This window comes from Lynx canadensis, chromosome D3, assembly GCF_007474595.2.
Source record: "Lynx canadensis isolate LIC74 chromosome D3, mLynCan4.pri.v2, whole genome shotgun sequence".
Classification (NCBI taxonomy): Eukaryota; Metazoa; Chordata; class Mammalia; order Carnivora; family Felidae; genus Lynx; species Lynx canadensis.
The window spans coordinates 87,568,975-87,585,679 of record NC_044314.2 but is presented as its reverse complement, the minus strand read 5'-3'; the positions used below and the strand labels follow the sequence as shown (position 1 = coordinate 87,585,679).

At 52.6% G+C, this 16,705-nt stretch overlaps 1 protein-coding gene across 4 annotated transcripts in view; it reads left to right on the top strand.

Moving 5' to 3' along the window:
• RILPL1 (Rab interacting lysosomal protein like 1) overlaps positions 1 to 16,705 on the top strand; it is a 40,057-nt gene that overhangs the window by 6,444 nt on the left and 16,908 nt on the right. For all 4 annotated transcript variants that reach the window (XM_030336333.1, XM_030336334.1, XM_030336335.1 and 1 more), the window contains exons 2-4: positions 1,617 to 1,767; positions 12,688 to 12,806; positions 13,401 to 13,622. In XM_030336333.1, the coding sequence (XP_030192193.1) occupies positions 1,617 to 1,767; positions 12,688 to 12,806; positions 13,401 to 13,622 (492 nt within the window). The remainder of the gene's footprint in view (positions 1 to 1,616; positions 1,768 to 12,687; positions 12,807 to 13,400; positions 13,623 to 16,705) is intronic.

The window sequence follows — 16,705 nt, the reverse complement described above, 5'->3', positions numbered from 1 at the left end:
AGCCACGCAGGCGCCCTCAGTTCACCCATTTAAAGTGTTTAATTCTGGGGCGCCTGGGTGGCTCAGTCGGTTGAGCGTCCGACGTCGGCTCAGGTCATGATCCCACGGTTCGTGGGTTCGAGCCCCGCGTCGGGCTCTGTGCTGACAGCTCGGAGCCTGGAGCCTGCTTTGAATTCTGTGTCTCCCTCTCTCTCTCTGCCCCTCCCCGCTCACAATGTCTCTCTCTGTCTCTCAAAAATAAATAAATGTAAAAAAAAACACTTTTTTAATTAAAAAAAATAAAGTATATAATTCAGTGGTCTTGGGTCTATTCACAGAGCTGTGTAACTTTCAGCAGAAGCAATTTTAGGGTATTTTCATTACTTCGAAAAGAAAACCCATACCCATGAGCGGTCATTCACTTCTCATTTCCCCACCAACCCTCCAAACCTAGACGAGTGCCAGTCTGCTTTCTGTCTCTGTGGATTTACCTGTTGTGGATACTTCCCATCAGTGGAATCATACACGGTGTGGCCTGACTGCCTTCACTTGGCAGCATGTTTTCAAGGTCCTGCTGGACATTTGGGTTGTTTCTTGCTCTCGGCCCTTGCGAAGAATGCTGCTGTGAACATCCGCATGCAGGTCTTTGTGTGGACATGGGTTTTCATTTCTCTCTCTTTTTTTGAATGTTTATTTATTTTCAAGAGAGACAGAGACAGAGAGCAAGCAGGCGAGGGGCGGAGAGAGAGGGAGACCAGAATGCGAAGCAGCTCCAGGCTCCGAGCTGTCAGCACAGGGCCCGACGCGGGGCTCGAACCCACAAACCGCGAGATCGTGACCTGAGCCGAAGTCGGGTGCTTAACCGACTGAGCCACCCAGGCGCCCCTGGTTTTCATTTCTCTTGGGCAGATCCTTGGATTGGAATTGCTGGTCACATGGTACCTGTTTCTTTTACTAAGGGGCTGCCAGACTGTTCCCCACAGTGGCCGCACCAGTCCGTGTGCTCACCAGCAAGGCTTGAGGGCTCCAGCTTTCTCTCATCCTTGTCAACACTGATCATCTCTTTCCTTGATTACAGCCCCTCCCCAAATAACTACAATAGACTGATCTTAGTTATCCTCACGTCAACCCTGCGAGTCTAGATGATGGCTCCCCCACTAAGGGAAACTGAGGCTCGGAGGGGTGAAGTGAGTTGGTTGCCCAGGACCGCTTCAAGAGACGCCTGTGTCAGAGACCAAGGAGTGCTGGGGCCCGGGGGCATCCCCGGGGGTCTTTGCAGCTTCTTTCTCCCTTGGAGAGCGGTGTGCCCTCACTCAGGGTCTACCCACAGATCAGGGCCGCGACCTGCCCAGAGAGGTTGGGGGTGTTAGGGCCCCTGTGGCCCGGGGCCGCTCATCCGCGCTCTCGGTCTGTCTAGATAGTTAGGAGGTGTGGTTGTAGCCCAGTCGGGTCCTGGCAGCACGAATGCGGGCCTTGCCCAGAGGAAGGGCACCTTCTGTCTCTTGCACATGGACTAGTGGTGGCCTTGTTCTCGGTGCCCCAAGGCCCAGGCAGGCCCGGGCTGCTCCCGGGGGAGGGGGGTGAGGCCACCGCCCCGGGCATGCTGTGACCCCACGGCCGGCCCGTCGCTTTCGCAGGAGCTGGAGCTGGTGGAGGACGTGTGGCGGGGGGAGGCGCAGGACCTCCTCTCTCAGATTGCCCAGCTGCAGGAGGAAAACAAGCAGCTCCTGACCAACCTCTCGCACAAAGACGCCAGCTTCTCAGAGGAGGAGTTCCAGAAGCATGAAGGTAGGAGGAGGGGCCAGCCCGGGAGGTCAGGGGAAGGCTGCTCCCACCGTGATCGCCCACCTCCTCGGTAGCAGTCACGGTCACGGTCCCCGAGTGATGGAGGGCGCGTGCTGGGTCCCAGAGCCTTTTGTCTCGTGTGGTTCCTGTCACTCTGCCTGGGAGAGAACGTGTAGCCCTACTTTACAGAAGGTGAAACTGAGGTTCGTTCAGCGGATTGTCATGGGTTCCTCCCTTTCGAGGCTCTGTTCTAGGCACGGGGGACACACAGTGGACAAGACGAAGCCCTTGCCCTCGTGAAGCTTGTGTTCTAGGGCTGGGGAGGGGCTAGATGATAACCACGTAAACCAGTGGATGGCATGGTTCCAGATGGTGACCAGGCCTCTGGAAGAACCTTACCTGGGGGTGTGATAGAGGTGATTTGGTGGGGGGCTTCTTTAGATGAACTGATCAAGGAAGGCCTCTCTGACAAGGTGACACTGGAGCCCTAGTGAAGCGATGGAGTGAGCAATGCAAATATCTTGGGAGAGAAGCAAGTTCAAGGGCCCTGGGGCACGCGTTCTGTAAAACCAGGAGGGCCAGTGTAACAGGAGAAGGTGATCGAGGACAAAGGTGGTTAAAGATGAGGTCAGAGGGGTCAGCAGGGTCGGATCACATAGCCCCTGAGAGACGAAGGTTTCGATTTTATTCCAAGTGTGCGGGAAAGCGACTGGACTCTTGCCATGGGCACACGTTGAACAATGAATGACTGAGGGTGGTAAACCAGATCTGAATGACACTGGAGCCCCTAAACTGTCATTCACCCTGCAAGCAGTTATCTAGACCCTTCACTCCAGGCCCTCTGCTGCTTTTGGGGATGCAAAGACAGACATGGGATATGCTCTGAGCCCCCGTGGGCCTGCGTCAGCTCTATTCTCCCCTTGACCTCCTTCCTCATCAGAGGCTGCCTGTTGTCCCAGGAATGTCAGACCTCTCTCTTCCTCTTGAAGAAACTCCCTGGGGACCCACACAAGCCCTCCCGCCTCCCCCTGCTCGATGGGGTGAGAGATGGGCTTGCATGGGGGCTGAAGTTCAGAACCATAGTTACGCCTCTGTGAGATTAAAGTAGCAGCACACTGATGCGGACCGTAGAGGCCGAGAAAAGAGGACATATTGATCCAGGTGCTGCAATTCTGTTTTCTTTGGGTTTCCTGTGTTGACATGCATATCGTGCAATGAAAGCAAAAGTCTTAGTGGTTAGAAGGATTGGCTCCAGAGCCAGACTGCCCGGGTGTGAATCCTAACCCAAGACTTACCTCCTAAGTGACTTTGACCAAGTCACTTGATCTTTGTGTGCCTAAGTTGCTCTCCACGTGAAAAATGGCAGAAACACTGTGTGTCACTCTTAAGGTTGTTGTGACCATTCGATGAATTAATATCTGTAGTTTGCTTAGAATAGTACCTGGTACGTACACACAGCAAGTGTCAGCTGTTATTACTGAATTTCTGTTACCTAGTCCAACCTCCTTATTGAACAAATGAGAAAAATTGAGGCTGAGAGAGGGGCAGTGAGGTGCCCAAGGTCATACAGCAAGTTAGTGGTGAAGTCGGGACTGGAGCTTGAGTCTGCCAAAGCAGCCCCCTCCCCCCCACCCCACCCCCCAAAGAAGGCTTGTACCTCTCTGGGACCTCTTGATCTCAGGCCACCAAATGGGAATCGTGCCCAGCCCCAGAGATTGGGCCACTGTGATATTTTAGTGCCCAGGCGCTGACAGTTCTGGACAGAACACTGTTTATTCATTGGCCCTTGTAAACTCGTTTGTCACTGAAGTGCCTGCTCTCTGCCTGGTGCTCTGGCTGGATTGCCGTGTTGGAGGCCAAGAGGCACCTGCTAGGGCCCGAATCTCCCGTCCACAATGCCAGAGGGGGCAGGGATGGAAGAGTGCGGCCAAAGGAAAACTATTATTCTACTTACGACACTCTGACCCAGATGTGTGGGGTATTTTTTCCCCACACCAACCAATTTTCCAGGCACCAGCTGTGTGTCCTAGAATTTAATTCAGTTGTGACACTGTCTACCCCAGAGTTAGCATCAGACTCCACAAGTTGAAGGATCAGTCCCACGAGACCGCCCCCACTTCAGGTGTCCTTTGCGGGCGATGGGTCCCCAGGATACCCACCTTTCTATCCACCTTGGCTGCAAAGTCACAGGTTCCCACAACCAGCCCCCACAAGCTCAGTACTTTTCTGGAACGGCTTACAGAACTCAGAGACACGCTATTACTGGTTTATAAAGGATACAAAGGATATTATAAAGGACTCAGATGAGTAACCAGATGAAGAAGGGTACATAGGGTGAGGTCTGAAAGGGGTCCAAGCTCAGAGATTTCTGTCCCAGTGGAGTTGGGGTGTGCCACCGTTTGTGCACATGGATATATTCATCAGCCTGGAGGCTCTCTGAACCCCAGAGACCGATGGAAGTGCCATTCTGTAGGGATGCACGGTTAAATCACTGGCCATTGGCGATTTGCTTTGTGATTAGGTCGATCACCAGCCCCTTCTCCCCCCAATCACCAATCATATAGTTGGTTCCTCTGGCAACCAGACCCCATCCTGAAACCATCTAAGGGGGCCACCAAGAGTCACCTCATTATCATAAACTCAAAAATGGCAGAAGGAGCTTATGACAATAGAAGATACTCCTCTCCCCTCTTCAGGAAATCACAAGTTTTAGGAATTCTGTGCCAAGAACTGGGGTCAAAGACCAAACGTATATATGATACGTATGTATCATACATATATGTGTGTATGTGTGTGTGTGTGTATATATATATATATATATATATATATATATATATATACACATATTATATGTGTGTGTAAAGTGCTTAGCACTTATATTCATATTCACATACATAAAATGTATATTATGTATATATAATTATATATTATATGTGTAAATATATTTTTCTTATTATATTGCAATATCACAGTGGTATGATAATACACACTCAGTCCCTTGAATGAAAAATAAACCCAGCAAGTGTAATACACAAAGCAGGAGATTATAGGATAGGAGAGTTAAACCAGTTATACTGGAAGTTACATTAAACGTAAACGGACTAAAAGTTCCAGATAAAGATTGTCAAAAAGGATTAAAAAAATTTTTTTTTCATGTTTATTTTTGAGAGAGACAGAGAATGAGTAGGGAAAGGGCAGAGAGAGTGAGACACAGAATCTGAAGCGGGCTTCAGGCTCCAAGCTGACAGCACAGAGCCTGATGCAGGGCTCGAACTCACTAACTGCGAGATCATGACCTGAGTTGAAGTTGGACACCCAACTGACTGAGCCACCCAGGTGCCCCTGTCAAAAAGGACTTTAAAAGTTCAACTGTATGTTGTTTCTAAGAGACCTCTCTGGTAAAGGCTGAAAGTAAAAGGCTGAGAAAAGATGTACTGTTCAAACACTAACCAAAAGAAAGCTGGTGTGGTTATATGGATGTAAGATAAAGTAGACTTCAAGGCAGAGATCACTCTGTGATGATAAAAAGTTCAGTTCACCAAGAAAATGTGATTTTCAATTTGTGCATACCTGGTAATTTAGCCTCAAAGTTTATAAAGCAAAAGTGAGGGGCTCCTGGGCAGCCCAGCCGGTTAAGTGTCAGACTTCAGTTCAGGTCATGATCTCACAGGGTTTGAGCCCCACATCGGGCTCTGCACTGGTGGTGTGGAGCCTGCTTGGGATTCTCTGTCTCCCTCCCTCTCTGCCCCTTCCCCACTTGTGCTCTCTCCCTCTCTCTCTCAAAATAAGTAAATAAACTTAAAAAGAAATAAAGCAAAAATGAGCAGAAATATGTCCAGAAGAGGCAAATCTATAGACACAAAGCAGACTAGCGGTTGCCAAGGGCTGCAGGGAGGTCAGGAAAGGGCGGGGGGGTGGGGGGTGACTGCTAAGGGGAATGAGGTTTCTTTAGAGGAGTGATAAAAACATAGTGGTAATGATTGCACAGCTTTGTGAACATACTAAAAGCCACCAAATTCTACACTTTAAATATAATAATTTAAAAAGTGGACAAACTTATTTTAAAAAATTTTAATCTTTATCTATTTTTCAGAGAGACACAGAGTTCTAGCAGGGAAGGGGCGCAGAGAGAAGGAGACACAGAATCCGAAGCAGGCTCCAGGCTCCGAGCTGTCAGCACAGAGCCCTGCGCGGGGCTCGAACCCGTGAACTGTGCGATCATGACCTGAGTTGAAATCAGATACTTACTGACTGAGCCACCCGCCCCCAAAGTGGACAGAAATTAAGAAAAAACACATCCACAATCATCGTGGGAGATTTTAACATGCCTCTCTTAATGGACAGAGTAAGCAGAAAACCAAAACCAAAACAGTAGGGACACCTGGATGGCTCAGTCAGTTGAGGGTCTGAATCTTGATTTCAGTTCAGGTCATGATCCCAGGGTCGTGGGATCGAGCCCTGCGTTGGGCTGTGCGCTGAGCATGGAGCCTGCTTGGGATTCTCTCTCTCTCCCTCTCCCCGTCTCACGCGTGCGCCTGCTCTCTCTCTGTCTCAAGAACAAAACAGTAAAGTTCTAGGATATGATCAGTGGATTAGTAAAGCCATGTCCGTGTGTGAGGGAGGGGAGACCAGCCCCAGCCCTGCAGATCCTGGCCCGCTGAGCCCCGGGAGATGCAAAGCAGACAGAGCATCGGAGGTACGAACCTGCTGCAGCCTGTGGACGTAAACGGCCGAGGACTGGACTCAGGTGGGGCCAAAGTTTGACTTTCTTCCCTCAAAAAATTGCCTACAGCCCGAGAGCTGAAGGCAGGAAATCTGCTTGGGCGTCTCGGTTAACATTTTCTGTCAAAGGAGACCTGAGCCTGAGCGGTTCCACGGCTGAGGCCCCCACGTCCAGCCTCAAGACTTGAGGACGTTGATGGAGTTTTTCCCAATGTTTTACTTTCAGGAGAAAACAAAATGAAAAACAACTTTTCCAAGCAAAAATAAAATGCATGCATGTTATTATTTTTTTAATCAAACAGTGCAAAACTGTGGTGAAAACTCGATCTCCCTTCCACCTTTAATTCCTGTTCCCAAGCAGTCTGCCTGGAGGAAGCCCTGGAAAAACCCTTTACAGTCTTTCTGCAGATTTTCTGTGCGTGTTCAAATGTCCGTATTGACACAAATGCGGAAGGAAAACATCCCCTTTCACCCCCTCACAAATGGTAACTATTTCTAGATGTTTGGCGCCTTGGTTGTTGGGTTGTTTGTTTTCGTTTTACCTTTTTATTTTGGAATAATTTTAGATTTACAGAAAAGTTGCATAGTACACAGAGTTCCCATAATGCCACTTATAGTATCCCCCTAAGAGTGACATCTTATGTCACCACGGTCATTGGTCACTACGAAGAAACCCACAATGGCATGTTACTATGAACTGTCCCACAGGCTTTATCTGGATTTCACCAGGTTTTACATTAATGTCCTTTTCTTGCTCTAGCATCCGGTCCAGGATGCCATACTGGATATAGTGTACCTTGATTTTTCACTTACTGTATCTTGCAGAATTTCCATATCCATACAGATCTGCTTCTTTGTTTGTTAAGAACGGCAAGGCAGTAGAGCGGAGGAGTTAAGGCCATGAACTCGGAAGCCAGACTGCCCGAGTCCAAATCTGAGCTCCACCGGATCTCACCTGTGGCCACATTATCTACCTTTACGTAATTCGACTTCCTCATTTGTAAAATGTGAATATTATCATAAGGATTAAATGAGTTGCTGCATGTAAAAGGCTTGGCACGTAGTAAGCACCAGATAAACATTTGCTGTGATTTGTTTTATAACTGCATTATTGAGGTATCGATTCGCCCATTTAGAATGTACAGGCCAGTGGCCCTTAGCCTACTCAGAATTGTGCAGTCAGCACTACAGTTTAGGACATTTTCATCACCTTAGAAGAAACACCAACCCCCTTAACCACCATTACCCGATTCTTCCCGCTGCCATCCCACCCCCAGCCGCAAGCAACCACTGATCTGCTTTCTGCCTCCGTAGATTTGCCTTTTCTGGACGCTTCATGTAAATGGGATCGATTAATAGGTGATCTCTTGTGTCTGGCTTCTTTCACTCGGCATGGTGACCTCAGGGTTCATCCACATGTAGCGGCTGTCCGTGCCTCCTTTTTATGGCTGAGCGGTACCCCACTGTACGGATAGGCCGCGTTTTCTGCTTATCCATTCATCTGTCGACGGACACTTGGGTTGTTTCCAGCTTTGGGCTGGTGTGAACAGTGCTGCTGTGAACATTCCAGCACAAGTTTTTGTGCAGACGTGTGTTTTCAGTGCTTTGGGGTGTATACCTGGGAGTGGAATTGCTGGGCTGTGTGGGTAACTACGTTGAGGTTATTGAAGAGCCCTCAGCTGCCTTTCTGTCTGGGACCTCTGGGGGTGACCCGGGAGCTCCCTTGCCTGCCCCAGTGATGCTACAGAGGCACCTGGGGCCTCAGGCCGTGGCCGTGAACGCCCGGGGCGGCTGCTCCTGTGCACATCATCACATCTGTCCGCTCTGAGTGGGAGAGCTTTGCCTCAGCTCTCTCTCCAGACCCCTGTGGGCTTAGCCCCCATGGGCACCATCCGAGACGCCCTTCATTGGCATCTAGCGTGGGTCCGACTCCCAAAGGGTTAGCTCGGGGAGGCTTGGGTTTTCCACTCAGCACAACCCCCACCCGAGTGGAGAGACCGGGCAGATGCCAGGCATGCCTTCCACGGTTATTTTTATTTTGCACGGGAAACCATGGGAACACAGCACGGACAAAAGCATTTCTGCCACCTGTGAGAGGAACAGACGTTGGGCAGAGGGGTCCCTGCGGGGAGGCGGAGCCCGTGACGTTCGACCTGTGTGCCAGGCGCTCCTTGAGATGTGGGGCAAGGCCCAGGGGCTGAGTGAGGATTTGAGGGCGCCGCTGTGAGGTGTGGGGCGAGTGGGCCAGGAGAGCCTGTGTAGGCGAGCTCGCCCTGCATATGCAACAGTGCTTATTAGACTAACGTGGGGCACAGGGCACTGTGCCTGCTCCCTGGAAGTCTCCAGATTAAAGAGCACGTCTCTGCCCCTTGTTTTTGGAAATCCTTTTTGTCGGCTGGAGGGCAACGGGAAAAACTGCTTGTTAGGGGTGTCTGGGTGGCTCATTCGGTTGAACATCCGACTTCGGCTCAGGTCGTGATCTCCTGGTTCGTGAGTCCGAACCACACGTTGGGCTCTGTGCTGAAAGCCCAGAGCCTGGAGCCTGCATCGGAGTCTGTGTCTCCCTCTCTCTCTCCCTCTCTGCCCCTCCCCCGCTCACACTCTGTCTTTCTGTCTCCAAAAAATAAATAAACGTTAAAAAAATTTTTTTTAAAGAAAAACTACTTGTTAGCATATGCGGAAATGAATTGCAGGTCTCAAAGCCATTGGACTAGGGAGATGTGGGGGGCGGGGGTAGGGATGTGCTCAAGGGTCTGGAAAAAATTCTTGGGCTCTGGCCAAACAACTCCGTAACCAGGAGAGGAGGAAAACCGACCACAGAGCCATTTTCTGAGGAGCACTAGAACAGCAGTGCCCCCCCCCCCCCCATAATATAAGGCATCGTGTTCTCAGAGACTGGCGGGTAGAGTTCAGATCCCGGCCCCACCCTTACCAACCGGGTCACCGGGGAAGGGCACCTAACCTACCGTTCCCATCCTCAGATTCCTTCCCTGTGAAATGGGAACAGCAGCTCCCGGCTCCTAGGATTGGTGAGAACAAAGCGTATGGAGCATCAGACTTGGAGCTGCCCAGTAAAAGATGTCCCCGAGGGCGATTAGGTTGACTTGGTCCTACCAGCCGAGCTTTACGTGGAAGCTGAGAGTGACGGGTACGAATTTTAGCTCAGCAAAGACTCAGCTGTGCACCCTCTCTGGGCCTTTCCGCATAAGCTTGCCAGAGCGGTTGAGTTTCCTGGGGTTACTGTAGCAAAGCACCACGAACTGGGGCGCTTAAAACAACGGAAATGCGTCCTCTCACAGACCTGGAGGCCAGGAGTCCAAAGTCAAGGTGTGGGAGCCTCGTTCCGCTGCTGGAGGCCACCAGCGTGCCTCGGCTTGTGGCCACGTCCCTCCAGCCTCTCCACTGTCATGTGGTCTGTGTGTCTTGTGTCAGAAGCCCCGTCTCCTTTCCCTTCTAAGGGTTCCGGTGCTAGGATTTAGGGCCCCCCTCGTGTGGCGTGACCTCGTCTTCATCAGTTGCATCTGTAGAGACTCTTTTCACGGAAGATCACATTCTGAGGTTCCGGATGGACAGAGGTTGGGGGGGGGGGTGCTCTTCTAGCCCGTACACTTGCCGATAACGTCAGGAGCTTGGGCCACGGGAGGCCGGCAGGATGGCAGCGTGGGCTCTGCTCCCACGATCGCCTGACTGTGTCAACCAGGTGCCACTAACTGGGTGCCACCAACTAGCTGTGTGGCCCTGCATAAGTTAAGTAGCTATCGTGTACCTCAGGCTTCTTCTGCCATAACAACGAGGAGAACAGGAATTCTACTTCGTAAGGTTTTCCGAGGATGAAATGAGCTCTAAGTACAGTTTCGATCAGGTTTTTCAGGAGACTCTGAGATGAGAATTCCTGTGCAGATGATTTTATTTATTTATTTTTTAAGTATTCATTTATTTTTGAGAGAGAGAGGCTGAGCATGAGCGAGGGAGGGACAGAGAGAGAAGGAGACACGGAATCCGAAGCAGGTTCCAGGCTCTGAGCTGTCAGCACAGAGCCCGACGCAGGGCTTGAACTCACAATATGCAATCATGACCTGAACTGAAGTCAGACACTTAACCAACTGAGCTACCCAGGCGCCCCCCCCCCCTTTTGTAAATCTTTATTGTTAATTTATTATTTTTCAGAGAGAGACAGAGAGTGTGAGCAGGGAGGGGCAGAGAGAGAGGGAGACATGGGATCCAAAGCAGGCTCTAGGAAGGCAGCATGGCATCTTGGAGAGGAGGACATGGGACTCGGAGTCAGAAAACCGGGGTTGGAGGGCTTGGCTGTGCGACATTGAACAAGTCTGTCTCTGGGCCTCAGTTTTCCGTATGTGTAAGATGGGACTGATGTTAAAAACAACAACAGTGATAATAATACCCACTTCTGGAAATAACACTGAAATCGGTTAAGGATATAAAGCGGTTTGTCCTTAGTGGGCTTGGTGGGAGTGAGTCGTGCTTTGGGAATGAGGGGGGCAGCGGGGGATGGGTCCCGACCGCATCAGCCTGGAGCGTCTACCCCGTGGGAAGCCCTAGAATACAGAGACAGTTGAGGCAGGATGGCTGCCCTCCAGGACGTCCGCATTGTGACTGTTATAGAAAGTCTCACGTTCTTCAGGAGCAAGGCCCAGGTCTTACCTGGTTTTGTGGCCTCCGCAACATCGCACAAATGCCTGTTCATGGTGTCGACCACCTGCTTGGGCATATCCAGGACAGGAGAGGGGAGATTCTCAGCGGGAAAGACTCAGATGGAATGGAGCAGGTTGGAGGAGGGAATCATGTAGGGAGAGAAAGGGAGAAAGTTTCTCTCTTGTTAGTCTGTGGTTGAGGCTGACCACCACTGCTCCTGGGAAGCAAGGATTAGCTGTCAACCCCAGTGCTTGTAGGAGGCTGAATAATGGTCCCCAAAATATCAGGTCCTGATCCCTGGAATCTGTGGATGTTACCTCGTAGGGTAAAATACTTACAGTTGTGGGACGCCTGGGTGGCTCAGTCGGTTAAGCAGCTTGCCTTCCGCTCAGGTGGTGATCTCACAGTTCGTGAGTTCGAGCGTTATATCCGGCTCTCTGCTGTCAGTGTGGACCCTGCTTCAGATCCTCTGTCCCTCCCCTCTCTGCAGCTGCTCTGCTCACCCTCTCTCTCAAAAATAAATAAGCTTAAAAAAAAATCTTTACAAATGCGATTTTGTTTAAGATCCTGAGAGGGGGAGGGGCGCCTGGGTGGCTCAGTCCATTAAGCGTCCGACTTAAGCTCAGGTCAGGATCTTGTGGTTTGTGAGTTCGAGCCCCATGGCGGGCTCTGTGCTAACAGCTCGGAGCCTGGAGCCTGCTTCGGATTCTGTGTCTCTCTCTGCTCCTCCCCTGTTCATGCTCTGTCTCTCTCTCTCTCAAAAATAACTAAACATTAAAAAAAATTAAAAAAAAAAAGATCTTGAGAGGGGAGGTTATCCTGAATTATTCAGGTGGGCCCTAAATGCGATCAAAGTGTCCTTATTATAAGAGCGGGGCAGAGAGAGGTCTGACACAGACAGAAGAGGAGGAGGCCCTGTGACCACGGAGGCAGAAACCAGAGTGATGTGGCCACAAGCCCAGGGACACTGGGAGCCACCAGAAGCTAGAAGAGGGAAGGGACTCATCCTCCCCTAGAGCCTCCGGAGGGAGCACAGCCCTGGCGACATCTTGACTTTGGACTGATTTTAAACTTCTGCCTTCTAGAACTATGAGAAAATAAATTTCTGATGCTTCAGGCTGTCCGATTTTGTCACTCGTGTTGCAGCGGCCACCCGTCCCCACGGTTTATGAACGCCCTAGATCACTTAGCGAGCACCTGCTGTGTGCCGGGCACCGTGCTAGCCGAGGGAATACGCAGTGAACAGGGCAGGCAAGGCCCTGCCTCCCGGGGCCGACTGTATACTTCGGGGGGCCGGGGGCCGGGGGTGGCAGGGACAGACAGCACCCCTTGGCTTTGTCTCCCACGCTTCCTGTGTATTCGCTGAATCAGTCCTCACAGCGGCCGTGTGGGGCAGGTACTATGTTTCCCATTTTGTGGATGTGGAAACCGAGGCACAGAGAGGCTAGCCCGAAGCAGCGCCCGGGGCCCTGAGGCGGGATGAGCTCGGAGGGGACCGGGGACGGGGGACGCGGGGCTCACCCGCTGCCCTCGCCCGCCCCGCCGCAGGCATGTCGGAGCGCGAGCGGCAGGTGATGAAGAAGCTGAAGGAGGTGGTGGACAAGCAGCGGGACGAGATTCGCGCCAGGGACAGGGAGCTGGGTCTGAAGAACGAAGACGTGGAGGCCGTGAGTGGCAGCCCCCGCCCCGTGCCCGCCCTCCGGGCCAGCGGTCCCCTGGCCCCCTTCTGTCCTTCCGTGGGCTCTGGGCGGCGGGGTCCGGAAGCGGCGGCCGCGGGGCCGACCCTCGGCCGAGTGTGCGCTGCCCCAGGAGGGAACGTGGCGCTGCCTGCCCCGTGACCTTGCTACTCCCACGCCCCGGGGAGGTGCCGAGGCCCAGTCAGGCTTTGTTCTGGCCCCGACGCTTCCGTCAGCCCCGCCTCGTCGTGCCCCTCCGGGAGCAGGCCAGCACGGTCCGGGCCGCTCTAGAAACCCGGACGGCGTCTGCGCCGGAATTAGAAAAAGATGCCCCATTCTCAAGGCGTGCTACTTCTGTCCGTTCGGAAGTCGTCGTAAGACACTGACGAAACGCTTCTCTTCCAACTGTCATCAGATTATCCTAGCGTTTCTGGCCTCAGCAGTTCTAAGAATATGAGCAGACTTCAAACAAAGCAAGATGTCTCCGGTGCGAATGGCACGCCTGTAGGCGATTTGCCCTCGTGCGGCGCACCCCACGAGCTACTGCATGTGGCGGCCCCGTAAACGGCCTTCCTCTTTCTCCAGCTGCAGCAGCAGCAGACGCGGCTGATGAAGATCAACCACGACCTCCGGCACCGCGTCACAGTGGTGGAGGCCCAGGGGAAGGCCCTGATCGAACAGAAGGTGGAACTAGAGGCAGATCTGCAAACCAAGGAACAGGAGATGGGCAGCCTGCGGGCAGAGCTCGGGAAGCTGCGAGAGAGGCTGCAGGGTGAACTCAGCCAGAATGGAGAGGAGGAGCCCGAGGTAAGCGGGAAGCCAGCCACCGAAGCCAAGTGGGAAGGTAGGTCTGTGAGCCGGCTGGAGGTGGGCCAGGCTGCCTGGTTTTCCCATGACCCTTAGGGGAAGTGGGAGGAGCCTGAGGGGGGGGCTATAGCGTGTAGCTGGCTAACTACACGGACTCTAGAGCTGGTCCGACTCGCCCCGAATCTAGCCTGTTACTGCCTCCCTGACCTTGGATAAATTACTTAGACTTTCCGTGCCTCAGTTTCCTCATGTCTAAAAGGGGAACGGTAACAGTCTAGCCCCAGGTCATCGTGACAATTAAGTGAGTTAGTTCACTTACAGTGTTGGCTGTTGTTATTGATTACCGTGATCGTCTGGAGGAGTCAAAAAGGCTTTTTCTGAGGAGGTGATCAAGGGGCGCCTGGGCGGCTCAGTCAGTTAAGCGTCCGGCTCTTGATTTCGGCTCAGGTCATGATCTCACAGTTTGTGAGATTGAGCCCCGAGTTGGCCTCTGTGCTGACATCTCGGAGCCTGCTTGGGATTCTCTTTCTCCCTCTCTCTCTCCCCCTCCCCCACTCGTTCTCTCTTTCTCTCTCAAGATAAGTAAGCATTTTTTAAAAAGAGGTTATCAAAAGAAGGAGAGAGTAAACAGTGAAGGGGGAGTGAGTTCCAGGCAGGGGAGTGGCACACGCAAAGGCCCTGTGGCAGGAGAAATTGCAGTGCAATCAGGGGAGCCTAAGAAGACAAGGGTGGCTGGTATGCAGTGTGAGGGGGAGGCAGAAGGCCTGAGTGAGGTCAGAGAGATGGGCACGGGCTGCTGCTGCAGGCTAGGGAGGCCACAGGGTGGGGTTTGGTCTTCTACCTGGAAGCACTGTGCTGAGTACTGTGGACGTTCAAAGAGCTTACTGTCCAGTGCAGGAGACTTGGACACCCACAGCCACTTAAGGTGGGAGGGGATTATCTTCGTGGTAAGAGATTGTCTTCTGGGTTCCCTTGAGGCGGAGCTTGAGAAAAGGAAAATGGGCAGGAGGTTTACCTGGGAGGTGACCCCAGAGATCAGGGGCATGAGATGGGGAAGAAGGAAAAGTGGATTCAGGGGTGTTAACTGCAGTGGGAGCTCAGTCCTGCTGGGACCTCTGAGAAACACACAGAAGTGTCTTTCTGGAGGAGAAAGGCTTGGAACATTCATCCACATGCACCCGCCCCCAGTGAGCTGGTGGCCTCTGGGGGTGTTATGTCCCCGACATTCCCGGGCAGAACTTACAGAGCAGATCTCCGGGCAGAAATGGAAAGATGTGCAATGTGTGCCTGGGGTTGGGGGGGGCAGGGGGCCTTTTTCCACGGCTGGAACTACACCACAGCTACACCTAAAATCTGGACACGGGGCACCAGAGGGGTCTGCCCCAGAGAGGTGCCCCCGGGGGGTGTACCAGGAACACAGAGATGGGGCAGTTAATCCTGACGGGGGTGGCGCACAGTTTCATGGAGGAGGTGTCCCTTCAGCTGGATGTCAGTGTTGACAGTGCTAAGATTTTGATAGGTAGTTGTGGAAGGTGGACGTGCTGCTTCAGAAAAACAGTGGACTGTTCGGGAAGGGCTCGGGGCTTACTCTTTCTTCCAGCAAATATTTACTGACTGTTTCAGGTTTGCAGACACTGTGCTAGTTTCCTGGGTTACAGGTAGGGGACGGAAGACAGATGAGCCCACAATCAGGTTGGCTCAAATGCCAGCACGGTCGTTAGATATCTCGTGAGTTCAGGCCAGACAGTTCTAGATTCTCTGAAGCACAGGTACCTGGGATACAGTTAGGGAGGTTAGGGAAAGAGGCCTTAAAAGGGAGAGGTTAGGGCTTGCTTTTTGGCTAAAAGTGACAGAAGCCTAAATTAAAGTGGTTTAAGGAAGAAAAAAACAAAAAGAGGAATTTTGGGTTGTATAGCTAAAAGCTTTGAGTTAATGATGGCTTCAGGTATAGCTGGTTCCAGGGGCCCAAATGATGCCATCAGATCTCTCAGCTTTGCTTTCCTCTGGGTCGGTGTCGTTCTCAAGTCGGCTCTTGCCATATAGTGGCCCCTGGTACTCTACCAGTATACCAATCCCAGTGAAAAGAAATTGCCTCTTTCCCAAATTCCCAGCCAGTCTCAGGAAACCCTCTCCTCGGCCCATCGCTGAACCAGTCACTGTGGCCTGAGGTCCGGAATATGCACGGGGTGTCTGTTCCTGAGTCACATGGCTACGCCACGCGGTGCCCATCCATGCCGCACGCACCGGAGGTGGGCAGGGGGAGTTTCTCCAGAGGACAGCGGCAAGGACCCAGCCCAGACAAGTATGGAAACGGTGGCAGGGCAGACAGAGACGGCAGCCGTCGTCTACAGCACCGGGAAGTCGGAGCCCAGAAGGCCACACACAAGACTCTGAGCAGTGGGGACTGTGGCGCCCCCCACAGGGTTCAGCAGGGGAGGAGTGGGATCAGCTCGGAGTCTATGGAGGGCTCTTGGGAGGGGAAGGAGCTGAAGGCAGACATGGCTATTGGGAGCCCTTTGCAGTAGTCCAGACAAGAAAGGCGAGGTCTGTGCCCAATCTATGGCAGTGGGGTGGGTGAGGAGGAGACAGATGCCAGAAATAACCACTAGGCGCGGCTGAGGGCAGTCATCCCCCCCCCCTCCCCTGGTGTCCCTCTTCCAGCCCCCTGTGCCCCATGAGAAGTCAGGCCCGGCTCCTCCTGGGAAGGCGGGGCTTGCCGCAAACCCAGGTCCCGGGGACACCACCCCAGCCACGAGACGCCGAGCCCTGCTCCGCATCTATTTAGCGACAGGACAGGGACATGCCACGTCTCCTTGGCCCAGCTGCCTGTCCGTTTCAGTTTCCCCTGCTGGCACCAAGCGGGTGGGACGGAAGTGGAGTAAAATCAGGTGGCAGTTATGACTAAGCCGCTGGGCTGCTTTGCGGAGTCTGTTCCCAAACTTGGGGCGTCCTTGCTGAGTTTGACTCCCTCCCTCGGAGCTGAGTAGGGTTCAAGATACTTGTCACTCACACAGGGAAGCTGCGGGTTATGGTGGCTTTCCACCTGCTGCCGCGGGATCTGGGGCCCATCCATCTCTTTGGGC